At 40.1% G+C, this 25,983-nt stretch overlaps 1 protein-coding gene and 1 long non-coding RNA gene across 6 annotated transcripts in view; one reads left to right on the top strand and one right to left on the bottom strand.

The window, feature by feature from the left end:
- The first annotated feature begins 9,492 nt into the window (after window positions 1-9,492).
- LOC113157264 (multiple PDZ domain protein) overlaps window positions 9,493-25,983 on the top strand; it is a 40,194-nt gene continuing 23,703 nt past the window's right edge. For 4 of the 5 annotated variants that reach the window (XM_026352627.1, XM_026352628.1, XM_026352626.1 and 1 more), the window contains exons 1-18: window positions 9,493-9,581; window positions 11,747-11,842; window positions 13,342-13,508; window positions 15,612-15,773; window positions 16,011-16,150; window positions 16,347-16,560; window positions 16,868-16,990; window positions 17,157-17,357; window positions 18,665-18,767; window positions 19,272-19,360; window positions 20,081-20,315; window positions 21,546-21,632; window positions 22,458-22,537; window positions 22,774-22,920; window positions 23,520-23,690; window positions 24,223-24,408; window positions 24,659-24,868; window positions 25,808-25,966. In XM_026352627.1, coding sequence (XP_026208412.1) covers window positions 11,827-11,842; window positions 13,342-13,508; window positions 15,612-15,773; window positions 16,011-16,150; window positions 16,347-16,560; window positions 16,868-16,990; window positions 17,157-17,357; window positions 18,665-18,767; window positions 19,272-19,360; window positions 20,081-20,315; window positions 21,546-21,632; window positions 22,458-22,537; window positions 22,774-22,920; window positions 23,520-23,690; window positions 24,223-24,408; window positions 24,659-24,868; window positions 25,808-25,966 — 2,490 coding nt within the window. In that variant the 5' untranslated portion in view covers window positions 9,493-9,581; window positions 11,747-11,826. The remainder of the gene's footprint in view (window positions 9,582-11,746; window positions 11,843-13,341; window positions 13,509-15,611; window positions 15,774-16,010; window positions 16,151-16,346; window positions 16,561-16,867; window positions 16,991-17,156; window positions 17,358-18,664; window positions 18,768-19,271; window positions 19,361-20,080; window positions 20,316-21,545; window positions 21,633-22,457; window positions 22,538-22,773; window positions 22,921-23,519; window positions 23,691-24,222; window positions 24,409-24,658; window positions 24,869-25,807; window positions 25,967-25,983) is intronic. The other variant, XM_026352629.1, reaches the window with a different exon arrangement.
- LOC113157266 lies at window positions 11,858-17,964 on the bottom strand. Its single transcript, XR_003298440.1, has 3 exons — window positions 17,884-17,964; window positions 17,208-17,376; window positions 11,858-12,912 (listed from the first exon to the last, which is right to left on the bottom strand). It is a non-coding gene; the product is annotated as an uncharacterized LOC113157266 (long non-coding RNA).

Here is a 25,983-nt window from a genome sequence, read left to right as displayed (position 1 = left end):
ATGCCTTCTTCTAAATAGCAAAATTATAATGGGGTGAAGAGTTTCTACTAAATTAAATCAACACCCACACATGTTCACACATCGTAATGCAAACATTATTCAGAGAATTCATATCACAAACAGAAAAAAAGGGTATGAGAGCTATTTCATTACAATAATTACAATAATCTAAACCAGGAAATGGAGAAATTAAAATGATTTGCACAGAGAGACCCTGTTATGATTTAGAGCTTTAAACCTGCCCTGTAAATTCTTTTTATTTTGGGAAATTGGTCAAATGATGTGGAAGCGAATGCAACAGATAATTATCACCCAGCTCTGCAGTTTCGCTGAGTTTTGTGGAGCTTTATACCATCTTTAAACTCACTGTTTTTGTTTTCAGGTTCATGATTTTTACTGTTTTGGTTCAATATCACTGTTTTTACCAGTGGTGTGAGTAGCCAGGGAAGGAAGAAGGTGAAAAATGTCAAACTATCTGCCCAGAACTAAATGATAATGAACTAATTTAGCAACTAGCTTGCCAAATTAGTTACTAAAGAGATAGATCTTTCCATCAATGGCACAAAAACAAAACTAAATAGAACAAATTTTGGATCTTCATTTGCCATGATGGCAGAAACGTGACTCCATAGGAATGATAATCTGAATATCTGCAACAGGTCTTCCACATCAACAATAAAAGTTTTTTTAAAATACATCAACATAATCAAATGTTTCGCAGTACAGTAGAATAGATTAAAACCTAATAAATATTAGCTATAATGAAAAAACTACACGGTACATTCATTTCACTAAAGCTTCGATGTAATGTAACTTTCTATTTTTGAGTTCCCGAAACCCAGTGACCACATTATTTTGTACTACAAAAACAAGGTTGAAGTGTAAAATGCTAACGCCATTACATTTGCAAATGTACTGAGTAAAATACAAATCTATAGCTGCAAGTTGCATCAGTTGGATTTTGTGGCACCCATTCAGAATCGGCACACTGATACCAAATGGGCACAGTAATAGTTTTTCTGTGTCATAACATAAACAGATGAGAAAACGCCACACAACAGCATGAAAATGTCCTGTTTCTCTTTGTAATTAAGCTACATGAAATGTTAATGAATAAAAAAAAATATGCAGAAAGAAAAGGGGAACATTTAGCAAACGTAGTTATACAAAGTCATCTGTAACAACAAGCTCAGTTCAATATCCATTTCCGCGTAAACAACAACATTTCAGTTCTGTGGCATCTGTGTGTGTGACATGCTAATGCTAAAGTTCCACCTGCCAACAATGGATTTACTAAATACAGAGTTAAGCACCTGAGACACACTCATAATTGAACACCATGAAGTGATGCACGACACTATAAAACCTCTGTACAGCTACTCGCCATGCTGTTGTAAGAAACTCCTGCCAAACATAAAGCTGTTGAGGAAAATTAAGGCTTATGGGGACAGTTGTTGTGCAAAGTGAATCCAATAATGCAGAAGCCATTTTCCCTGTTTATCCACGCTAGCAAGCCTAGGAATTATCATCTCCACAGTGCTGACACTTACATATGCAGCAGTGCTTACTGCTTAATGTGCTTAGAAAAGTAGACACTCTTCTTCAGCTGTTTGCAGGGAAATGTGTGGATGTGTACTTGGGTTACTAAAGTGAGCTAGAGAAAAAGGTGTTAATGATATTAGTGCTGAAAGTACAGAAGTGGGGAAAGCGTTCAATGCAGGTTTAACATCCAGGTCACGTAGTTCACATAAGAAAAGTGAGAAATGCCGGCCTAACCAAGCCAACAAAACATATCCCCCAAAGTAAACAACAAAACATGTCTTCTGAAACAAAATTTCGTCAAAGTTGATGTAACAGAACCATTACAAAATGATTCATACCTTTTCTGATCTGCCACCACCATGGTTATTGTTTGGTTTACAAATTAAAAGTCTCACACTTAAGCCATAAAATGAACCTTGTTCAACTTTAAATATATTTTGTTGCTACAGCAAAAGTTGTTCTTTTATGACCAATGGCAAACTTTAGCTTTTCCTGTACTTGTGTTTATGATCTGTCCCGAAGTTGTCAGCAAAAGTTACATATGTTAACCTTAGGCTAATAAAATTACTTATTTTACTTTACTTTATTTATTTAAAAACAAATACAGATTAAGAAAAAAAACTTGTGGTCATGCCTAAATGTACTCTTTGTGAAGGTTACAGAAAACTTAACAAGTCACTGTAACGAACAAAAATCTTCTGGTGCAGTTCACAGCTGTTCATGACCCACCCCAATTTTTCACTTTGTAGTTCTACAGTAATGAAATCTCCTTACTTGTTTCTGACAAATGAGTCATGATTCAGACTGCCACTCAGATTTTCAGCATACGAGCAAATAATAAATGCAGCATTGGTGTATCTCAAGAGCAAACTTTTGCATTTGTTCAAAAATAACAAGGACGCAAATACAGATGGATACAACTGAAAGCTTGATATAGGTCCAGAGTCTGAAATATCAAATCAAAATAAAATTCAGCTCAACCAGGCAACCTATTGAGCTTATTTTGTCCATGTATCAAAGTGTTGAGGAGATAACTTCTGTGCATGCAGGCCCACAGTTAGTGGGCTCGACACGCCTGCCTACATTCAGCACGACATCAGCTGATATGAACTTCACCGAGCATCACCTACATGTCTTTCGCCCACTGCAGCATTTAAAACATTTCAATAAAAACAAAGCAAACTTAGTTCCCAAGGATTTAAGAAATAAATACAGAATAAAACTCATTTATTAGAGTTGAATGTAGGACTTAAAACTAACAAAAACAGCTAATTCACTGTACAGTCCAATAGGCTGGTTATGAGTGTTTGTATTTCTGTGTGTGGCTGTGTGGGAGTACATCCCATGGTAGCCTGTTTTGTCTAGTTTTTGTTTTTTTATACAATCTAGATTTAAATCTCATCCATGATGAGTTGAGTCAGCTCTACAGTAATAGACATTTTTCGAATACTGAATAATCATCAACAACAGTTCAGAATATCCACTTCAGATTAATTTGTGTCCTAATGAATAGGGAGACAATGATTCTGACACAATCTTAAAAAATAAAAAAATAGAGTGGATAACTCAATGGACTGAAATTAGCAGCTCCGTTTGCTGCGTCAGAGCATGTGGGAGCGAGGCTTGTGTGTGGAAAAAGAGAAAAAGCTATATGCATTGCACTCACTGCTGGCTGTGTTTTAAGATGCGAGTTAAATATAGATCCATTCTGTTTACTCACGAATAATAGTGCTACATTAAATTAAATATATACTATATATACACTGAAGTAATGCTGCTAAAATAAAGAAAAAGTTTAAAAAGTCTTCTTGTGTGAATATACTGTGTATAGCCTCCTGTATCTACCCATCTCCAACTACAATATGTGTTGTATTAACAATCAATTCATACATCTACAGCGTATCTGTGCCCTCCTTGAGATTTGGGTTTGACCTTTGCTGCGTTTAAGCCCCCACATGCTTCAAAAACTGCTGAAGCAAAGCAAAGAAAAGAAAAGAAACACAGCAGCACATCCACAAAGATACCACAAAAGCAAAGACTGGAGCTCTGTGCTAAAAAGACACCTCCTCAACCCACATTTCAGCGTTTGGGAACGGTTTTCTGCTAGTTGCACAACATGCAAAATTTGTACACTTGTCAAAAACGTTTTTTGTTAGTTTTAAGTTAAGTTTATTTTAACGGTGCTATTTTAAGAAGTAGGTACGTTTGGGAAAGAAGGCGACAAATCTACAACAATTTCAACAGATATATAACAATTATACACTTGTTATTCTCCTTCCCTCATTGGTCGTATGGATTTCCACTCAGTCACCGACACACATACTGACACATTTCATACTGCATGTTTTCCATTAAATGTCAGTTATCTGGAGGTAAAACCAAAATCTTTACCTTCAAAGAGTCTCAGGTGTGGAGAAAAGGCAGATACAGGGGACGCAATCAGGAAGAGTCTAAAAAGAAAAGAATAGCATTACATCCCTTTATGAATTGTGGCTTGAATTAACTCAAACTCCTGTTTTTGCTCATTGTGACTATTAAAGAAACGGTCCAACATGCTTACATTTGAGTGGCCAGTAAACATGACTAAACAGGTGAATGCTAATGTTGCTCTTTGTGTCAACTAGGTAACTATAAAAGCTACTAGAATAGAGAGCTCACACAGCAAACGCTGTGCCTCATGTAAAAATGTTAAAGCCCATGCAATTACCTCCAAACATGATCTGTTAATGGGATGCGGTAACAAATGGCCTCTATGACCTACAACAAAATTAAGTGGAGGACACTGTCACTGTCTGATATGTGTGCTTCTTCATCAATTTAAAACTTTTTCTGAGCAGAAAGTGTGGTTGGCCTATTTGTTGCACGGTGGTACGTGCGTTCATTTACTGGGTCCTTATAAACTAAAAATATCAGCATGCGGGCGGTCATGTGTATCGCTACATGGAAGATCAGTCAACAACCAGAATCTTGACAAGATACAGTTTTTTTTTTTTTTTTTTTGTCGCCACTCTGTCACACAGATAGCACGGCAGTCACTTCCTCTGTAATTAAAAGCATTTTCACAAACAACACTTCATTATTTATCATCGTGACAGGCATCCGCAAATCTCTGTGGCGCTGTCTCTCTCTCTCTCTCTCTCTCTCTCTCTCTCTCTCTCTCTCTCTCTTTTGAAGTTTGGTGTGAACTTGTCAACATTAAAAAAAGTTGAGGCGACGCGGACCATAAAGAAGTCTCATTAAATTGCTGTAACTATGGTTAAAACAAACATGGAAAACACTCAAATGCAAAGCCACTATGCTGCGTAATAATTACCAGAAAATAACTTGCTATTTTGCTGATATAATAGAGGCTCCAAACTGTTGTCATTCTCTTGATTCAGAGCTACAAAAACATATAATTAAGTAGACAAAAAAAGAAAAAGAAAGAAAAAAACTTAGCATTTATTTCTACCTCTGTACAATGTAAAAAAAAAAAAAAATCACAATAGTCTAAAAGATGTAATTACTACAATTCAGAAGAAAAGCTGTCCTAGGGGCTAACCAGTGTTGGGGAAGATTGAAAGCGCAACTTTGCAAGCTACTAATTACTTCACACTGAAAGAAGCTGAACTACAGCAAAGCACTAAAGCTGCTTAGAAACAAAAGTTCAGTCAAACTGGCAACGTACGAGTGAAAAGAACCTGTAACAGAATATAAAACAACAAAAAAAAAGTCACATAACCATAATGTAATGACCTGTGAAGTATGTTAACTACACCAAAAAAGTTAACAACATAAATGCTACAAGCAATAAAATGTAAAACACAGTTAATTTAATGTAGTTCCCTTAACCACATGCAAACAGGAAATAATCACGTTGCTAGTTTTGTAACATGAACAGATAAATTAAAACTGGAAAAACACACTGAATGCTTTTTGCTGCAGCTGATGTGTCATAACAGCATGTGTAGAGACACGACCTGCAGCGTTTCTCTGAGTCGCCATTTATTTTTGAGACAGACAGACGCTGCAGCTTTGTGACTTCGATCTCATCAGTACAGTCTGTAATGTTGAAGATTAGATGAGAGGCACAACCTGGTGCCAGTGTATGTTGTGAAAATTAACCCGCTGTGACCTTTTCTTCTTCCGATGCTTGCATTTTAGAACGAGTGGGAATTTAATTCATCATTCATTTATCTTGTTTTTTTTTTTTTTTGTCAACCTCACTAAACGTTGCTGGTATCCTCGGTATGGCACCTCCTAGGATACGTGAAAGCATCTGACTTCACGTGGCAGCAATAAAAAAATATGGGAATCCACACTGTTGAACGTTAGGCCCCTACATTCAGCTGTCAGACACACTGAGGCCAGGTACTGTGGGGGGGACATGGGTTGGGGTTAACTGCTCTTTCAAGCGGTCCAAGTCGTAATTTCCTCTGAGTGTAATGTTTCAGAAACTTGAGAGAGGACGGGGGCAACAAATTGTTTGTAATAAGCTCCTGTGCCAGGTTAGCAATCAAACGACCTTTAGCAAGCAATCGCGCAGCTGCCAATGCTCGCACGGTGATGGCAATTGACTTTAATCACATTCGCTGGCGCCACACCTCCTATTTATGGCGCCGTGAAAGTCTGAAAAGGCAAATGAGCACTTGTGACACAAATTTGTGACACTTTTTTCTGTCATGTACTAACCAACACTTGTTGCCGTGCTCATGACTTGCCTTCATGAGCCATACTAGACACATAGCCTGTAATGTTAACCTTTATTATAGTTCAGGGTCTTTACACTGAGGCTACCTGCTCACATTGATGCAGTAAGACCACAGTGTGACCTGTGGCCACTGAGCAGCTCCACTGGATGACACCGCAGGTCAGGGGTTGAATCAGCCAAGACCTTCCCAACACAAGCTCACTACTCTAACCATTAGACCACAAGGATATTTGTCCAGCTACGCCATACCCCATACTTAAAAACTACTTTGTCTAGGACTAGGATAAGGATAGGACCAACATAACTCTTAAATCTTCTAAACCTTTATCCGTTTTATTCTCATGCAGCCCCACAGCCTCAGTTTAAGAGGTGTCTTGTAAACTGCTGCGTGATACAAAAGGAAGTGCAAAGATTGCCTCAGTAAAACCAGACACTATTACTACTTAGTGACTTTTTATTTCATTTTTCTTTGGTTATTGAAAAGTAAAAGCATGATCTAAATCCTTCTACGAGCCTTTGTGCAGCTTTTGGGATGTTGTAATTTCAAAGGCTATTTCAATGTTGATGGATTTACTGGCAATAAATCACGACGGGCAGACAATGCCAGCTTTCACTGTGCCAATATCGTTCCGTCATTGAATTTGTGATTTCTTCAGGGCATTTCTTTATTACACCATATGACTTCATACACCTAGCTGGCATCCAATAAAGCACGGTATCTGAGAGTGAGTTCCTTCAAGAAAAATACGCGGGTTTAGTGAAGTGATGTCATTTTTATTTTTTTTTTATGGCAGAGACGGTTGTCATTGTGTTTCTAAATTATGGTGACCTTGAATAATCACTCCCACGATTAATCCCCACAGCAAATTGCAATCAAGCAGGGTCCGCTAACATACGAATGTGACTCGCATAAAGTGCAGCCTATCAAGCAATCTACGTACAGACAGTTCACGCAGCAGACGTTTTGACCTGTCAAACAGCGTTTCAAGCGGCATTAATTGTGTTAGCCTTCCATTCAGGTGGTGCCTTTTTCTCTGGTGCGTCTTTGTCAATGCTATTAGTTACACATGTAGTCATGGGGGACATCTCACACACTGACTCCAGGACAACCATGGAGACTGTCAAACAATCATCGCCCCCCTCATCGTGCTCAGTGGTTAATAGCAGCCAACCTCAGGTGTGACAATGAGGCCGAAACAATAATTGGGTTATCCAAATTGGCCCATTTGAAAGAAATGAATCCAATAAACTAATTAAATGAAATCCTAGCGCAAAGTATGAGAGGAGAAAACTTCAGGAGAGAAAATAAAAACCCAAGAAAGATCTAAAAACAATTCACCACAGCTTTGTTGTCTCATCTTACTAAGCGGCCTCAGACAATGACTACTACTGAATGCCTGTGATAGGCAGGTATAAAAATACAAAACGCTGAAGCTGCCTAGTGCTGAGCTGAGTTGTTTTCTCTTCCTTTCCTTTCTTGTTTCAATCTCTTGTCTCTTTTTTTTTTTTTTTCGGTCTTTGGCTGAGTCAGACCTCCCACATAAAAGTGGCTTATTGTCAAAGTAAGAGGGGAGTTAACGGGTGGATAAGAGGGAGGTAGAAGCGAAGATATAAATGGTGGAGGGATTTAGTCGGTATCAGCTCTTTAAAAAGCAGCTTGGATCCCTCTCCCTGTTGTTGAAATGACGTCTTACAGAGTGACCCGGGTCTAACGCCGAGGTCTTGAGCCACCGAAAGCAAAAAGTTCTGCAGTTGCTAGTATGGAGGACAAAGGGCAGAGAGCAGCCAACAACATGGTAGCATTCACCTCACTAGATAAATAAGGCACGTTCTTTTCCCCACAGTGAAATGAAAACAATGCAAACATCATCAGATCTTTACTATTTTGGTGCCGTTGGATCCGAGTCACGAGCCAACAGGCAGCGGCTCCTATCCCACTGGGCATCTGATGCATTTCATTTCGAGTAACAGCTCCTATCAAATTTGATAAGCATGGACGCGTTGCTGCGTGGAATAGTCTGCATAATCCCATAAACAGGACACAGATGTGGAATTCAGCATGCTGCGTCCTTTACCAAGGTGCTTCCTGGGCCTAAAAAACCACGTGCTTCTCACTAATCAAAATCCCACAATACACTGTATATTACAGTGCTGACACTCACACTACATGTGTGTCAGGCTGAGTTTCTTATTTATTAGTAGTCCTACAATGACTCTAATGGGTCTATAACATGACAACAGTGCTACTCTTGCTTTTTAGATTATTTTATGCAGCTCAGTATTTTTGCCTAAGGGCACACGAAGAGCACGCAGGTGCACCTGTGACACCGGCCGCTCAGGCCAGGTGTTCTCGTTCGTTTCTCTTGATCTCAAGGACCCAACTCAAGTGACTTAGACAAATGAGTTTAAAGCCGAGTCTCGCAGACTGTCATGTAAAAAAAAACAAAAAAACAAAAACATAATCAGGCTGTGCAGCTTTTTTTTTTGTGGACACACACTTTGTGGCTGTGTGAATGGTTCTCTACCGTCTGAGCTGAAATACAGAAAAGTTCAACCTGTTGTAGTTTAGTAAAGTGCTTTTTTTTTTGTTAATGCATTTCTGAAACCCAGACTTGCTAAAGCTTCCCCCCCCCTGTTTAGCATTTCAATGTGCCTCTTTATTTATCGAGTGATCTGCTCTTGGGACTAACGCAGGCCACAAAGCCGCATTACAAAACTGTGCAAAGTGGGCCTCAGACGCCAAAACCCCAAGTCCACTGCATGCCAGTCATTTTCCAAGCAACTGGAAATGTAAACTTATTAATGCATTATGTTTGCATTGCTGTTAAAGTCTGGGGACAGGATGCCTATCGACAGGCATTGTTGTTACACTAAAAGAGCACTTGCATACAAATTTGAGGCACTTTTGTTTGAAGGATTCCCACATTATGTGCATGTATTAGACTGATTCTCCCTAAAACCCACAACGAAGCAGTAAACGAGGACGTCAACACAGAACATAAAGTGATAAAGTCAGATCAGCTGCTGTTTCTTTCTCTTTTCATTTATGTAAAGGCATTTGCATAAATATCAGTTTTCCATTTAAAACATTTTTAGCTGACACCAGCTTTATTTATTATTATTATTATTATTATTCTTATTCTTCTTATTATTGCTAACTCAGTAGACTAGGTGTCACGGTGAACCAGCATGTGGCGCTTCAGGCCCAGCTCCTCTCTCCCCCCCCGAGGATCGAGTTCCGCTCCCCGCCCCGTGTTTAAGCCCCAGTCGCTGCTCCGTTAGCCGCAGGACAGCAGACGATCGGCTGGGACACTGTCCGCCGGGGGAAGGAAGAGGCTCCACCACTCATGTAAGTCGCTATTTTATTTTTCATTTATTTTTGTGGCAAAGTTTCGCTACGGGTGACTCTTCCTGGAAAAGAAAAAAAACATTTTTTGGTAACTAAAGTAGCAACTTCAGCCATTTTTGATTCTTTCGCCTTTGTTCGCCGCAGCGCTACAGAGGAGAAACGACGCATTAGGAGCCGAGCTCAAAGAAAGAGAAAGACGCGGTTCAAATAGATCCTACACCCCCACACCCCCCCATCCAAAGTGGGTTTTTTTAATGTGCGTTTTTAAAAACAAACAAACAAACAAACAAACGCGGGCGTCTTGTTTTTGTGGGGGGGGCGAAGCAGCCCGACTAACTCCTCCACCGCGTCCTTCTCGGAAGCCTGTTGCTTTCTCGCTCCATGGATGAGATGAAGGAGGAGGAGGAGGAGGAGGAGGAGTTGAGAAAAGCGGATTGTCCCCAGATCCCAGGCTGCTCGATTCAAAACACCAACAAAAGCTGGAAACAGAAACGAGCGCACATCAGTCGCTCTTGTAGCACACGGTTTATTCATAGGGATATTAAAAGGGGGACGCGGTGGAGCGACGGTGCCTATTGTTTTGTTTTTTTTTTTTTGGGGGGGGGGGAGAGGTGCGATGTGAGTTGACATCCTGCTATTATTAGCCATTTGTGGTCACGCATCACATCGGTGATCGTCTTAAATGTAGTCCACACAGCTTCTCTGACTCACTGCGAACCTGTGGATATGATATCAACTCGTTTAAGACCCATGTCAGATAAAGCGAACTACTACTGAACTGAACACACGCTGTATGTCCCTGAATGCAGCACCCATACACCTGTGCTATACTGTTTGTAGATTTATTACAACCACATCATTTCCTGCAGCTACTCGTTAAAGCCCCAAATATAAAAGAGATAATAGAGAAATGTGTGTTGAACTGTGCACTTTCCCCAGAGCTGGACCTCAATGAGTAATTTGAATTGCAATTTAGGTGATCGTGCAATTAAATTAAGTTTTCCAGAAACACTGATAGAACAGTAAACCTAATGCAGCACTAACATATTTCCTAGATGTAAAATTAAGTTTCGTTTCACAAGCCTGCATAGGAATTAAAGTAATAATTCACAGGTTAAAGCAAATAAAAACACACAGCTGGCACATACTGCATTTAGAAAGCTCATTATTCAGTACATCTACAGACAGTAGATGAAGCATGGTAATTGAACATAAACAAACCACTGCTGCGGTGATCCTGTCGCCACATGTACTGGAGCTATTTCAAGAGTCTGTATACTGTAGGGCTTTTAATTATCTTACCGATATCCTTTAATCGTGTCTTCCTGACTCGTGTCGTTCCTGTAACAAAGCCACTTCCAAAACTCAAGCTTGATGTTCAGGGGATGGGACTTGACAGCCATCATTAATAAAATTATACATTTAATTAAAAAAGACATAACCAGTCTGTGACAAACACTGTCATATTCATTGTGATGGAAGACATTTGTGTTAACCTGAATTTAAAAAAAAAAAAGAAAAGAAAAACATCAATTTGCTGCAGCTGGATACTGAAATTATGATGCAAGCCGGGCGTTAGCTAGTTTCTACAGGACTGATAAGACTTTTTTTTTTGCATGCACAGGGTTAATAATCATGCAAATGTTATGTGAGAAAGACATTTATCTATTTGAGTTATGATATTAATGCTGTTAGAAGACACGCCATACATTCCAGAAAACTACTACCAAAGTGCACCGAATGAAGTCCCAGGAATTTAAATGACCAGGTGTTAATCCATCAACGCGCACATTAGTCAAATATAAAGGGAACGCGCCAACATACAGTAGATGTGTGCTCAGACTGCCTGCTCGTAAAGGCACAGCGGGGCTGGGACTCGGTAAACAGCCTGCAGTTCTTCTGAACAATGGCTGCTCTGTGATGTTGCAGTGAAACATTCCTGAGATATAAATATGGCCCTGACAGAGAGGGAATAAAATCTGCTGCCGTTTTCACGTTGACCCTTCGAGTGGAGAATGTTTAAGAAGTTGGATTTGGAGGAGACTTAGCCGCTCATGCTCATACTTCCTCTTTGGAGACAGTGCATTGTTAAAGTAAAGACAAAAAGATTGGATTCATGCCCTGATATTCAGGTCTGTGATTAACACAGTTTGTTTTGTTCACAGGCCATGAAGAAGGGAAGAGTGTGAAGTTGTTGCTAAGGGGGGGGGGAAACCACGCTGAATTGGAATTGAGAAAAAAAAAAATGATCGAAACAATGGGTAAGTCATCAGCTTCATTGTTTAATTGTGGCAAGAATCACTTGATGGACTCAGCATAAATACAAGCAAGTGCTGAGAATGATTTCTACATGAGTAGAACAGTCAGTCCGTCACAGGCTTAACTCTCAAACCAGTCGCTTTCATCAAGAGTCGGTTCCACTGTAATAAATGGTCTAGTTTTTTTTTGTGAAGTGGTTGGTTTTGTCAGTTGGGCGTCCATCTTTGCTGGCTCTGCATCCCACATTTGGCTCCTGCCGTGGGTTTTCTCAACCAGCCTTAAGAGGCTGTGGATTCAGTTCAAGGCAAGCGGACTGCCAGTGTTGCCATATCTGATCATGTTGCCATATATTTGATTATTCGTTTGTCCCCCGTAGAGATTTATTTGTGCAACTGTCAAGCGTGTAGCCAAATTGGTGCTGCCCAGTTTCTCCCTTTAAAGCTTCAAAGTCTGTAGTTACTGTCTGGCATATTGACTGATGAACACCAGCTAACCACAAGGTGCTGATGTTTTATATGAGGCATGTTTGAAAGTACATAAATTAATATCAAATGTGACATCTGAACTAAATAGTCATATAAAATGTAGCCTTAATTTGGTCATCCTTGTACTCCCACCTTATAGTGGAGCATAAGCGCAAATAAATAAAGACATATACATAGATGTTGCACTCTGGTCTCTCTTCATTATACACACTAAGGCAAAGAAAAGAAACAAAAAAAATACAGTTACTTGCACAGGGCCAGTGGTGAACAACAACAACAACAAGTCTGGTGAGGCTCAAGTGTTACTGGCTTGTTTACAACCTTTTGTTCAAACAACAAGAGGTGCTAAAAGAGCTTTGGATCCTGTGCACACCTTATTAGGTGTTAGTCACAGTTGTGGAGCTGCAGAAATTGCTTCATATTTGTCCGGACGACGGCTGGCTGGCCCATCCTCAATAACAAAACCACTCTGGAGTTGCTGTGGGGCTTCTGCAGGGTCCAGCAAACAAACTGTCGAGGGCCCGATTCTTTTATCTTTTTCCCCTCTTGATACCGGTTCGGTGTTGCTGTGCAAGTCACCATTGACCCTAAAGGCAAAGAAGGAAATATTGCCATTTTGAAAATACACAGTATGCCGAAAATTGAGTTGTTTTTTTATTTTTTTGACCTGGTGCAAAACTTGATGCCGTGTGATTCCAATATAGTAAGGTCTGTTGAGCACCACTCAGCTGTAACTAAGCCGATTCATCCTTCCTTCATCCTACCTCTGTGATTCATTTACATGTCATTGTTAAACATAAAGAATTGTTAAGCAAGAATGTTTTTTTTAAAGCCTATCATTTGAGGTAAAATTAAATAGCAGCTAAATACGGTAATGTCTAAACACCCTTACTCGTCTCACCGTTCCCGTTAAAGCCGCTCTCCTCATCACCTCTATCTCTCCCATGCCTCCTTCTCCCTGCACCCTCTCCACCACTCCGGCCGGGGCTGCCACTAAAAAATGCGATGGCTTGCAGATACACAGCGTGCCTTACAGGCGGTGGAGCGTCTCCAGGCCAAACTGAAGGAGAGGGGGGAGGTGCCCACTGAGGAGAAGCTCAGCCTGCTCAGGTCGGTACTCCAGAGCCCCCTCTTTCACCAGATCCTGGCCTTGCAGAAGTCCGTCCAGCATCTCAGAGACCAGGTAGATGAAGTTATTTTACAGTCTCCACTTTTGTTACTTTAGAGGCCAGTGCCATGAAAATGCAATAAATAACAGTTTTCATCTGAAGTTATTTTATTGTGAGCCCATGTGGTCCTCTGCAAATGTAAAGATGCTAAATTACAATGATTGTGTATTTATATTGGTTTAGTTTACTACTTATTGGTGTCTTAAGGGACCAAAACATCACTTCCGCATTACCTGCATGTCATTTTCTGTATTGTCCTAGATTGCTAGTGTGTTTATCTTTCGTGTATCCAGTGTGACCTCACTGACTCCGTTTCTGGCTCGTGTCAAGCCACAGACACACACACACACACACACACACTTACACACCCACCCCTTTCAATCCCCAGCCTCAGTAGTGCTACCGCTATGGCCAAATTGCTGTCAGGGTACGCACAAGCCAGACATAATATGGGTGCATGAGCAGAGATAGTTGGTCCAAGTGAGGAACAATTTTTTAAGCTGATTCTCTCCATTGAGAATTGAGCATTTGATAGGAAGGAAAGAGCTCTTAAATCACAGCGGAAAAAGGGGCCAGGGTAAGCGCTCGAGAAATAGAGATGAAAATATGTGAGCTATGCAGTGGGAGGCAGGGATGCTAGAGCTTTTTACCCCTTGTGGAATTTAGATTATGAAAGCCCTGCTGGCATTTTTTTTGAGTGCTGGCAATTTAGCTTATTTCAAAAGGAGGTGCATTCCTCTGTGTGCGCTTGTGTTCTGATGCATGTGTTTTTATCTTCCTTAGCGACATTTATCAAGGAAATAGTCATTGTAAATTCCCTCGAGATCTTAAAATGTACCTTTGTTGTTCATAAACTAAAAAAATATATATATCACAGTTGTTGTGTTTTGACATAGCTTCCCCATAAGCTAAACCAATTTTAGTCAGACAACAGCCAGACATACAAACACACAGTCTGTGTCCTGGCTCGGCTAGTTAGGCCTTGCTCAGCTCATGTCACTATGGCGACAAGACCCTGCTCTCCAATGAGAGAGAGAGGCCGCTGACGCCGTGTGAAGTGGGGCAGAAACAATTTCTTAAATGTGCAAGAACCAAACTGGAACTTTAATCCTCTTAGCCAGGCCCCAGCTAACAAAGCTCATGCATGGGGACAGTAACTTAGCAGCATGCTACGCTAACTTAGCCCAGCCCATAGGGGTTTGTCTGCACCGTGCAGCACTAATGGGTCCTGTCCTATGGAGTTTGGTTTCTGAGGACTAATCTGGGACTGCGTTTAAAAGCAAGCATACATTACTGTGCATGTTTTCTAAGATCTCAAAAGTTGTACGGTCAACTTCCTAATGCAAATGCACAAGTTCACAAGGACAGCTTTTCTGGGCAATGGCATATGCCAAATGGACTGTTATGAAATTATCACTGTTTATATCCATCCAATCCAATTCAGATGGTCATAAACATTACACATTTTGGCTAATGAAAGTGGGGGAAAAAAAAACAACAACACTGTTTTATGTTGTTGTCACGTTCATGTAACTCATCTGTCACACGAGTAAAGTCACTGCAGTAATTAAAACCCAAGCATATTAAGGCATCCAGATGGCCAGTGATGCTTTCCCCGCACCATGATGGAAATATTGTATTTGGAGCCTAGTCATTGTTGGAACATCAGCTAAGAGCTATTATCTGCTGAAGGATGAGACTGCCATAGATCCAGCTAATCATGGCGGGATAACAAACTATCTGCCCATCTCAGTTTTTTTTTTTTTTTTTTTTAAGACAGAGACTTCAGGGTTTCTTTGTCTAAAAAGAAACAGAACGCTGACTCTCGCAGTAGGAATAAGTCATTATGTTTTTTGTTGGAACATCCCATTGTTTTTTATTGGCTGGATAAATGGGAGGTAATTGTAAGTGCTGTGTGTAGGATCACTGTACAAATTCAGAGCCGTTTGATGTTTTTAAACTGGAAACGTCAGGGCTTTCATAAGCGAGTGTCACTTTTAATGTTATTGAGAATCATGTTATTCTGCACATATTTAGATGAAGACAAAATAATTTGCCGATTAAACCTCTGCAGTTTTTAGCGTCACTCACCATCCACATTTTACTTATTTGTCCAGGGGAGTGTCCCAGCATCCCGTGGGAGTGACCTTGGCGATCACATCACAGCGGTGAAGCCCAATGGCGGCCATGTTTCCTACTCAGACACAGCAGCTGCTAAAAACATCAATGGCAGGACATCGTCTGCAGAGTTTGAACATATCATTCAATCCATGGCACAGGTAAAACTGTGATGTTTGAATACTGCTTGTGAATTTAATGTCAGTGTAGTAATACCACCACGTCTGTAAAATAAGTCATAACACAACATCCAAAGAGTCAAATTTGAGAACTGCAGCCACACACGCACAGTGCTCTTCCCTCCTGAGGCATTTCAAACAGACTTTTAAAGGCTGCCTGTAGCTTTGATAATGTAGTGAACAGGGTCAAAGTGGACTGTTTATGTGGGTATGACGCAGGGGCGCTACGTGACGCATGTGGATCTACAGAAACCAGTGTCAGGAGGTCTGGGCTTCAGTGTGGTCGGCCTGAAGAGCGAGAACCGCGGAGAGCTCGGCATCTTCATCCAGGAAATTCAGCCGGGAAGTGTAGCTCACTGGTATGTATGCATCAACATGCAATCATTCAGAGAACTGAGTATAATATGAATAGTAAATGCTACAGTTTGGTCAACATTGCAAATTGAAATTAAGACGTTACAGTGTCATTAAGATTGACAATATCTGAGGCTCTGATAATATTTCCTGTTCTATGCCCTCCTCTCAATTATACTCCCTCTGTCTTTCCCCATTTAGTGATGGGAAGCTCAAAGAAGCTGACCAGATCTTAGCCATCAATGGCCAGGTCCTGGACCAGACAGTGACCCACCAGCAGGCTATAGGCATCCTGCAGAGTGCTTCAGAGAGGGTGCAGCTCACTGTGGCTAGGGGACCAATACCTCAGCTGGCTAGTCCTGGGGTGTCTCGCACGCCCTCTGCTGCCAGCACACTGTCGGCCAACTCCAGCGCGGTATTAATATGTTCACACACTCCAGTAGTTAATGAAAAGTGGCACTTTTACGCACAGGCGCTAGTTTTGAGAACATCAAGCAAACATTTTTCTGGAAATATTCAAGTACATGCATGGTTCACGATCTGACACACGAGAGTAGAAACAACACTGCGTATGCTAAGAATAAACATGCTTGTTTTGATGTCTACATGAAATAATCACATATGGGCACAGACACAACTGAAAAAAGTTATAGAAGCACCACAATTAACTTAAACTTGTCTTCCCACTAGACTTATCGTTTCTTTTTTCCCCCTTTACAAAGTGGCAACACGTGGAGACAATTGAACTGGTCAATGACGGCACTGGTCTCGGCTTTGGTATTGTTGGAGGAAAAACCACCGGGGTTATTGTCAAAACCATCCTTCCAGGAGGCATAGCTGATCAGGTTCTTGCATTTATGCTTCTCATCATATTTTGGGAATTGGTTTTCAGAAGGTTTAGCATTGTTAATAATGGTTTACGCAGTGATTATCATGGAAATGTCAGATTTTTGTTTAGGATTGTCAGTGTCATTATGGGTTTGATTTATACTTAAACACTTTCTTCCTCAGGATGGGCGCCTGCGTAGCGGGGACCACATCCTGAGAATCGGAGACACTGACCTGTATGGCATGGGCAGTGAGCAAGTGGCTCAAGTCCTCAGGCAGTGTGGGAACAGAGTGAAGCTGGTGGTTACCAGGGGTCCTGTGGACGAGAATCCATCCTTGTCCGCGGTCATGCCAGTGGTACTCCCCACTGTCAACGAACAACAAGTAAGAGAAGCTTGCTTCACTGTAAAACACAAATATGACGAGAATTTCACACAAATGATCACAATAAGGAAACGTGGTACATTCAGACCAACTGAATGATTTGTAGTTTTGTCATTCATAAGGCAGTGAAGTATTTTCTTTATAACAAAGTATCAAGAAGATGAATGACTGTTGGGGCTTAGGTTTTTACGACCCAATTAAAATGCCAGACAAGTTCAAACAAAACAAGGTTTAATGAAAAAAGGGGGAGAAACAAATAGGGCATACAAAGTAGCAAACAAAATACAGCTAACAGATAACTAGGCACACAGTAATAAAAGAAAACAGGAGACGTGGCTCGGCACAAAGTAAACTCGAGACTTGAATTTAACAAGACAGGAACATAGAATCAACAGAAAACCACCGATAACACGTCAAGACACAGGGACACAGTAACAAGTGAAACCAAAAAAAAATCACAGAACAAGAGCAACACCAGAAAAGTCACAACAGAAAAATCACTGCCAAAAGGGCAGGCAAAACTCACAAAGAGGCAGGGACAAGGTAAAGGTATAGTCCAGGGATGAAGGAGGTCGTCCAAAAGGCCGGAGAGTAGTGTGAGGACTAGCATTAACGACAATATGGCAGGGGAGTGACTTCAGGGAGGTGCTTAAATAGAAGAGGACAGGAGGACCAGGTGAAATCAATCAAGGACATAGTGGTGCAATGCATGAATCTGATTAAGGGAAGCTGGAGGAGTGAGGGCAGGGCTAGGAGAGGAAGTGAAAGTCAAAATAGAAGCATGGAAACAGGAAGTGGTGGCAGGATAATGACAATGACTACATATACATATTACATAGTACACATTCAGACTTACACACTCAAACATTACGGTGTTTCATCTACAGTTTTATCCATCCTGACTTCTTCAAAGCCTGGGTTACATCAAATTAAAGAAAATTGCAGGTTACATCATCTGTGAGTCATACTTTATAGAGCAGATGCTGCTTTACCATCTCAGAAACAGCACCTGCAGACTGTGGTTTCACGGCTTCTCTCAACACCCAGCTCTATTTAAACATGAATGACTTTCATTGACTGGCTATACCAACGATGAACATTAAAAGATTTTGATCACACACATTAGCTGTGTTGTTTATGGCTGACAGGTCATTTCTCTCCTCATTCAAAATTGAAAAATGGTTTTCGTTGACCATGCGCTGCAGCCAGATGACGTGAAGTGTCACGGCTTGCTTTCCTGCTCGTTTGTTACTTTTATGTGTTTACTTGATGTTGAAATGAAGTTACTCCCATCAATCTTCTCACAGGGCTACGAGGAAGAGGAGAGTGAATCGTTTGATGTGAGCCTCACTAAGAACACCCAGGGACTGGGGATCACCATTGCTGGCTATGTTGGAGATAAAAATTTGGGTGAGAAAATCTGTATCTGTTTATAATGTGTATAAGCTTAGAAATGTTTCTTCAGGAGCCCAAAACACAGATATAAAAGAGCACAACTGCTCAAATGAATGCTAATGCTGCTCCATGTCTAATAGGTGTGAAGCCATGCATAAAATGTAATGACAACAGCTTTGCAAGCTCGTGTCAGTGTGGTGTCTTTATATTTTCACAGTGTCCCTCAAAATGTCAAAGAAAAATTGTGAATGTGTTTTTTTTATTAACTGAAATATGTTTTCCCTTTAACTGTATCTGCTTTACAAATTGGGGCCATATGCATCAGTTTATCAGATTCTGTTGCTGTTATATGAAATGAATTAAATAATTTATTGCCTGGGCTAAAAATTACTCAACATTGTGTCTTAATGAATTAATTACATCACTTTTTACCACTGAAACATGCATACTAACTTTTCAAGTTAAAATACCTTGGCTATTTTGTTAATGCATTTATTTTTTCTTGTTCTCTCCTCTCAGAGCCCTCTGGTATTTTTGTTAAGAGCATTACAAAAGACAGTGCCGTAGACCAAGATGGCCGTATTCACGTGGGAGACCAGATAATAGCTGTAAGCACCCTAATTATGTTCTTTGGATATGACTATTTTTTGTGTCTTTAGCGACATGAGGTAAAATATCTGTGAATGTTTTATATTATCTATTGATTCATTCAATCAATGGAAGGAAATTAGGACATGAATAATTCAGAATTAACTGATACTTCATAGTGTTTTTTTTCTGGTGACTGTGAATATTAAATTTTCTTTAATTAGCACAAAGGGCAATTCAATTATTAATTTCATTACTGCAGGACATTAACAGTTAAACTGTGTTTAATATCTTGCATGATAGGAGTTAATGTGTTTTCTCAAGTTCTCACCAACTCTTGTTCTGTCCTGTGTGTACGTGTTTGCGTTTGTGTGTGTGCATGCATGTTGGGGGAGTGTGCTGGGTTGAGTTGGGTCCTTAAGCATAAATGATAATGTGTTTAGGGACAAAGCTCAAGAACTTAATAAACCACTTAATTGACTGTGAATTATTTAAACTCAGTTTTTACCTGCTCTAAATGATCTAAATTAATAAAGTGAGTTGCCAAAGTAGATTGTAATATTCATGTGCAGCAGTTTCTCCTCGTTTACACCTGCTGGTATTTTTAATTGCTTTGATCAATCTTATTTCAATTGTATTTATGTCAAGCATGAATATAGCAACACTTCAACACTCTCCCATTGACCACACAATCTCTTTTGCTGTGATTTAATCCTCGAGTTCTCCAATGATCTCTGCAGGTCGATGGTGTAAATATCCAGGGATATACCAATCAACAGGCCGTCGAAGTGCTCAGACACACCGGCCAGACAGTCCACCTCAAGCTGATTCGACGGGGCTTCAGGCCTGACGAAATCCCCCCTGCTGTAACCCCCAGTGTCACAATCCTGCCCCCTTCCACCACCATCCCCACCACCACCACTGTCATGAGGGAGCTTGAGCTGGAGAGTAAAAAGGCTGAGGAGGCTACTGAAGGTAGGAAGGACAAAGTGCGATAAATTTTACAGAAAGTACAGTAAAACACATTCCGTTTTTCAGAAATATGTGTCATTTGATGTAAAATGTGGGTTTGAAACCATTTAATTATTATTACATTTTTTTAGTCATATATGAAAAACACTGACGTGAGTTAAAGTTAAATGCAATTCAGATTTATGTCAATATTTTGTTATATATATATTGACTCTGACAGATTTAGAGACTGGCTAGAGTGATCAAACTTTCACATTTTTACAGAAAAAATGCAGATTTTTCCATTATGTTGAACTATAATCAGTAATAACTTGGATCTAATAGCAAAGAAACTGACAGTTGACAGTTGAGTATGGACTATGAGCTGTTACCACAAAGTGCATCATGTCTTGTTTTTTTTTAAACAATAACCTTTTGCATTTTTTATTATATTTTTTATAATACATCAACCAAGATAGGTGGATGGTAAACAGAAAGATACATATCTCCAGCTGTCTTGACAGAACCTTCAGGCTATTAAAGAAGCAAGGAAAAACAAGTTGCAAAAGTTAGTGTCAGTAGTAATATTGGACCTTGAAGGTGGTTTGATTTGGCACCAGGACTCCATAGCCCACAAACTGCAAAAAAAATCTCTTCTACCTAACTTTATCGACTGCTGTAAAATCTGTCATGACAATCACACAAGTTTACACTAGTGTATATAACATGTAATAAAGAGCTCTCTGGATGCAAAACTACAACATTGCAGCTGGCAACTATGTCTTAGGTGTAATTCACAGAATTTAATGGGTCATTTAATAGTTGGAATTAGTATTATTTTGATGTTAAAAGATGCTGCTGTGAAATACTCATGGGCTCAAGAATAGTTATCTCATAGGTGACTAGTTTGGTGCCCTGTGGAACCCCTCTGGAAGTAAAAATGTACCAGGATCACTAAAGATATATTTGAAGTCCCTGGACAGCCATTATGAATAGTATTAGCAAAGGCAACTAGATTATTTTCAACAAATAGGGCCATGAGATAAGTTCAGCCTATTCAGGAAGAAATAAGTAGCAGAACATAAAAAAAGACGGACCAAATACAGTCAACATTTGTGGGCATTTCTGTGTATCTCAGCATGTATATGTGGTGTTTTGTGGGGACTAGATGTCTTTTTCCAGTGTGCCTATACTGTCAAATTCCAGTGCTGCTGCCTGCTTCTGTCTGTCTTACTGTTCATTGTGTGATTGCAGTCACCACAGATGAAAAGACGCTCCAGACAAAGAGTGAAGGATCTGATGTCAGCCCAGCTGCGGATCAGCTAACAGAAGACAAACATGGTAGGAGGCTGGGATTCTTCTTTAAGTACGCCAGCAAAGAGATACTGGGCACACATCTGACAGATAAGGGTTGTTGTTGTCAGAACTAGCAGTACACAATGTGAGGAAACACTGAGATGGGCGCTGTTAGTAGTTTCACAGATGGTGCAGAAGTAAAATTTTCAATACAGTGTCAAGAAAAGGTATGTGAACCTTTAGGAACCTTTTCATGGTTTTCTGCAATAATTGTGTCATCAAATGTGATCTGATCTTCATCTAAGTCAAGAGTATTAATATGCACTAAAAATCTGAGTAGCTACAGTTCCATTGTCTCCATTTGTAGATTGTTTGTTTATCTGTAGACTAGTGGAAAGTCTTTGACATCACTTTGTAACCCTTTCTAGCTTTATGTAAATCAGCAATTCTTGATCGTAAATCCTCTGAACGATTCTTTTAGTTAGACATTGCTCACATAAGCATATTCTTCAAACTCAAAACATTTCTTGTCAGTCTCAAGTCTACACCTCTAAACTAAATTTCTTAACTTGTGCTAACACCTGACTCCAATCATTATTGAAAGGATTCACATACTTTTTCCACTAGAACTGTGAGGTTTTTATGGCTGTTCTCATCTGATCAGATCACATTTTATGACAAAGTAATGCTGAAAACCATGACATCACATACTTCATCTTGCTCAGCAAAACATTTTTTGTTGTTTTTTTCTATGTGGGTCATATCTCAAACATAAAATAAATATTTTAGTTGAATGGTTTTTCACAAATTTGATTAGATTTAATGGTGTTTCACTGTATATGTTAATACAAGTTTTATTTGTTTTCCAAGGTGTAAAGCTTACGCCCTTTGAAGAAGAACAACTAATGAAGAAGTGGCAGGAGATTCTGGGTCCTAGTAACGAAATTATAGTATGTTTCATTTCCAAAGTTATTTTTCCGTTTGCTTCTACATCAAATCAGACTTTTCAGAACTTTGTTCATTAGCAACAGCTTCGTAATGGTAAACAAGTCAAAACTAGTATCTTAAAACATCTGAGTTGTCAAATGAAGAAGACAAATGAACATATTTATAACATAAATAATGATGCTGTATGAGAGACTGAACTTTTCACAAACTGAGATGTAATTACTTGTTTCCATGAAAGGTGGCTCAGGTGGAGAAGTATAGCGAGAGCAGCGGCCTGGGCATCAGTCTGGAAGCCAGCAGTGGGCATCATTACATCCGCTCTGTTCTACCTGAGGGACCTGTAGGTCGCTGTGGCAAGCTGTTCAGTGGGGATGAACTGCTTGAGGTACACGGCCACTTAAATGAGATATAGAAACAGTGTGAATGTATTTTCCATTAATACTAACAGGGATTTTAATTATTTAAAGGTATTTATAAAATATTTATACATAAAGTGTTACAGCATGCTTATGATACATACATGAGAAAATGTGTTAAGTCATTCAAAGGTTAATGCAAATGAGCTACTCCACAGGGTAAAAAAAAAAAAGCTGTACTAGCCAGTATCTTCCTATTAACAAAATGTTAATTGACTTATTGTAATAGGAAATTAATAGTTTGAAGTGACAACCCATGGAGAATTATCCCCTGACTCTGCAGTTTCCTTTGCTCTAGTGGGTGTTTTTTCCTCCTTCAGCACTTTGTTTTGGATTTATGGCCCGTGGCTTTAGTGTTTAACTGCAGCACGAGAGTGAGATAGTGAATACTGGCCTTAAATTTGTCAGGTGACGAGAGATATGAATACTAATGTGGTTCTATGTTTGCTACATGTGTGAATAGTGAACAACAATTGCCAAAATAACAAAAAGTCAAAGGGATGTCAGTTCTGCTGCCTCCAATTCTCCAATTAAAGTCCATTTCAACCCTATTCTTGTTCTATCACAGGTCAGTGGTATATCCCTGATTGGTGAGACACACAAGGAAGTAGTCAGGATCTTGAAGGAGCTCCCACTTCGAGTATACATGACGTGCTGTAGACCTGCCCCTCTCCTACAGACTGACATGGATTCTGTCGAACCAGAATCAGACACTTTGTCCCGCACACCTAAACTAAAGGTACTGCATCTACATTTTTATACTACAGCATGAAACTATAGGGCTTTAGATAACTTTTCGACCAATCATCATGACTTTAACATTGTTGTTTGTTATTTGTGTGAAAGAGAAAACTCGGCTCAAACATGCTGCTTTAAAGTTCTCTTCCTCTTTTATAAGCCATCAGTCATTATTAGCTTAACCCAGACTGTCATTTGCTCCATTGACCTACCACATTGCATGATGGATTAAGACTTGACGATAAGGGGAGGGGGCCTAAAAGTTTAATAGTAATACCTCACCAGCAGTAGCCAACAACATTTGCTAGCGATATGAGACATCAAACGCAGCTTCCCTTTGGGGAAGGACTTTCATCTCTCCAGCTTTATCTGTGATAATGTACCAAGGCTCAAGCATCCCAAAGATATTTCCCTTTTATCTACTGCCAGAAACCTGAGCCAGAAACACAACTAGAGGGTAGCAGCCTATGGGTTGGGAGGAAAAGTAAAGAAGGCACGCCATCACATAGAGATTTTCTTTTTTTCCTCTACAGAAGCAAATAGACCTGAGCAGTATATTGGTAGCTGAAGAGTCAGAGGTGAGCACAACAGCCACGACACAGGATAATGTGACAGAGGAGGCAATAGGATCTCCTTTGGCCATGTGGGAGTTGGAGATCCAGAATATCGAGCTGGAGAAGGGAGAAGGGGGATTGGGATTCAGCATTTTGGACTACCAGGTGGGAATTCTTAATGGGAATTTTAATGTTATTGTGTGGGTAGGAGAGATATTGGGCTTGTATTTCTAGGTAGATAGCTGTATTATTCACTTTAATAAATCTTGATGTACACTTAATGTTGTAATCTTATGCACATAATCATAATTTGAAAAGTGCAAATACAATTCCTTTTCATTACGCAACTTAAGGCTGTGATAGTTTATATGTTGATCTATTCTCACTCAATTTCACTGACCTGGATCTGCCACAGGACCCATTGGACCCGACCAAGACTGTGATCGTGATTCGCTCTCTGGTTCCCAACGGTGTAGCCGAACAGGATGGCAGACTGTTGCCAGGGGATCGACTCATGTACGTTAACACCACAAACCTGGAGAATGCTAGCCTGGAGGATGCTGTCCAGGCCCTGAAAGGGGCAAAGCTCGGCAAGGTCCAGATAGGAGTCGCCAAACCACTGCCTGTAAGAATGATTATAAATATTCATTATTTTTTTCTGTGCTTTAAACTGTTCCAAGTATTAAACGTGACTTTTGTTGTTGGGGTTAGATGCAGATTGCTTTTGTGCTCTCGATTTTCCTACTGGAATATTTATTTTTTGTTAAATTTTAAGTTTTGTCCAGCTTTTAGGTAATGCATCACTGCGCGTATGTAAGGTTGTGAGTCAGTCTGTCTTTGTAACATGCAACTTCAGTCCAGTCACGAGGGTTCAGCTTACAGGGACTTGAATTTTTCATGCAGGAAAAGAAAAGAGGTAGGCTTCATGGATTAGCATTCCACCCACTTGTTCTTTCAGAGCCCAGTCTAAAATGCTCTGTGCACTTTGCTCCATAATATTATTATTCAATTTTCAAAGAGCACACAGCCTCTTGTACATTGGGTCATCTGTCAGAAATTAGGTATGTTGTTTCAAGTACCTGAACTCTTTGTACCCGATGTCTTTCTGAAAACTGCTCGCATTCTTTTATCTGCTTTTGCTGTATTTCCCTTGCACTGAGTCTGCCAATGGATTACACAGTGAAACCTCGGGTCTGCCAAGGTTAGCTGGATTACAGGGCTATAGGAAACCTCTGTGGCGTTATCCAGCTCTCCTGCAGGGCGCGGAATGTACTTCTGCAGGCTGTTTTGTTGTATCACCTCTCACAATTAAGTCTGACAAGTGCAATCCTTCAATATGCCTTCTTGCTGTCCTGTACAGATGATGTCTCGATTGCACGCACAGCACATAAAGTCAATATTAAGAGTTCTAAAAGACTAAAGCTAAAGACTGCCTGGGAAATTATTTTAAATTATTTATTTGAAATAATAACACAATAAAAAATGTGGATGTGCCATTTCAAAGACAAAAAAACAAAAATTACATAAAGCTGGAGACACTGAAAGAATTTCTCCACTTTCCTAGGGAATATATGGATATTCCCACTCTCCACACCCATATGGTGAGCAGGAAATTACCTCATCACCCTCCATCCATTCATTTGACTTCAACAATATTTTGGTTGAAGAAGGAGAGGAAGAAGGACTGACTGAGGGCGTCGTTTACCGAGCAGAGCCTGCATTGGTTAGTTAGCTTTTTGG

Source organism: Anabas testudineus, chromosome 18, assembly GCF_900324465.2.
Source record: "Anabas testudineus chromosome 18, fAnaTes1.2, whole genome shotgun sequence".
NCBI classification, from domain to species: domain Eukaryota; kingdom Metazoa; phylum Chordata; class Actinopteri; order Anabantiformes; family Anabantidae; genus Anabas; species Anabas testudineus.
Note: the sequence above shows the minus strand (reverse complement) of the source record. Positions and strands in the feature narration are given on the sequence as shown.